Below are 1,797 nucleotides of genomic sequence, written 5' to 3'. Positions count from 1 at the left end.
GAAAATATCTCAGTCTTTTCCAAACAAATCCTCGTTCCACTATACTATCGTATATCACACCTTACAATATTTATTCATATATTTTTATTCATTCATTAACTCACTCAATATAGTAAAACTAAAAGTTTCATTTAAATTATTTATCAACTTTTAACTTAATTATCTTACTTATGTTTAATTTGTCTAATTTATAACTTTAACTCGTCTAACAAAAATAGTCATGTTTATTTTAGATCTCTTTAAGCATAAAGTCATAGCTCCTACAACGTGGACATTGAGCATAATCGTGTAGAAAAACAATCTGTAAAATAAAAGAAAGTTGAGGATAATAATATTAATATATGATGGCACATTAATAATGTATTATTTAAATCTATCGATTAAGGCTGGGTTGTTCAACCTTTCGGTAAACTTCAGCTCACTGTCTTACTCTATAATAGGATCGGTTCCATCTTCAGCTGAACTATATAATAATTTATAAACAAAACAGTAAAGAGTAAAAAATTAAAAGAGCATAAAGAGCATAAAGAGTAAGAGAGTAAGAGAGTGAGCTGAAGTTTACCGAAAGGTGGAACAACCCTTACTCTTTTATGCTCTTTTATGCTCTTTTATGCTCTTATTCTTTTGTTTATCCAATAGATAAATTACCACATAGTTTATCTGAAGATGAAACAACCGGCCCTACATATCATAATATTGTTTTATATCTTCAATTATAAAGTAAGATTAAGAGACAAAAAAATATAAAATATGATGCGAATAAAATAATAACCTTAGGATGTTGAGGACAACAGTATCTTACTCTTCCTTTAGTCCAAAATCCACAACCGTTGCAAATAATGTGAGAATGTGGTCTATAACAAATGCATTCTGATGATACACTTGAATTTGTTATATCCTTCGCAGTAATCCTGGCGTTATTCCTTATTATGTATCCCGATTCCATGTTTACGAGTAAAACCTATAAATATTAAAGTAAATAGAAATGCATGCACACATATATATTACTTATCGCATTCATTTAGAATACTGAACATGAAACGATAAACACGTACCACACACAAATTGGCACAAATCTCTATAATCCTACACTAGATTTGCTACTCTTCTTCTTCTTCTTCTCTCTGAAAATGGTTCGCTCGTGTAATCACGTTTACTGTTTACGCAGCTAAAACCTTCAATTGCCCTTAGATTAATACAGATGAGAACAAAACAAACAACATCGAGTGAAGTATGCATCAAAACTCGCAACGGCTCGACCGTTTTACATTAAGACGTTACAAATTTAAAATTACAAATTTAAAATTACGATATATCCATTCGATATTAAAAATATTAAAATAGAACATGTTTAATCCAAAATTGAATATTAAAAATAATAGTTATTTAAAATACACTAAAAAGTTAAAAATCTAAAAAGTTAACGAAAAAACAGATCGGCAGAATGATCGAGTCTACTGTTAGAAATGGGAAAAATTATACAATATTCGTAATAAGTTAAATTATACATATAGAATCTCATATATACATATATCTATACATATTGTATATTATAATTTTGTTTTATGTATGTACATATACGTGAGATAAATATGGATATGTGGTATATGTATATGTGTGTGTGTGTGTGTGTGTGTGTGTGTGTGTGTGTGCGCGCGCGCGCGCGCGCGCACACACAGACATAAAATATGTTACAATGCTTCGAAATATCATATCTTCGTCGCACTTTCGATTCTATTACAATTTTTTTTAACATACATGATTTTGCAAGAATAGCAATAAATATATATATATATA

General features: G+C 29.2%; 1 protein-coding gene across 1 annotated transcript; it reads right to left on the bottom strand.

Moving 5' to 3' along the window:
* Nucleotides 1-229: 229 nt before the first annotated feature.
* On the bottom strand, nt 230-946 carry LOC108690649 (uncharacterized protein CG13380). The gene is made up of 2 exons (XM_018198042.1): nt 773-946; nt 230-301 (listed from the first exon to the last, which is right to left on the bottom strand). Exons 1-2 carry the CDS (start codon nt 944-946, stop codon nt 230-232), a joined length of 246 nt encoding a protein of 81 aa, XP_018053531.1.
* Between the last annotated feature and the right edge of the window lie 851 nt (nt 947-1,797).

This window comes from Atta colombica, unplaced genomic scaffold (assembly GCF_001594045.1).
Source record: "Atta colombica isolate Treedump-2 unplaced genomic scaffold, Acol1.0 scaffold341, whole genome shotgun sequence".
Taxonomy (NCBI): Eukaryota; Metazoa; Arthropoda; class Insecta; order Hymenoptera; family Formicidae; genus Atta; species Atta colombica.
Note: the sequence above shows the minus strand (reverse complement) of the source record. Positions and strands in the feature narration are given on the sequence as shown.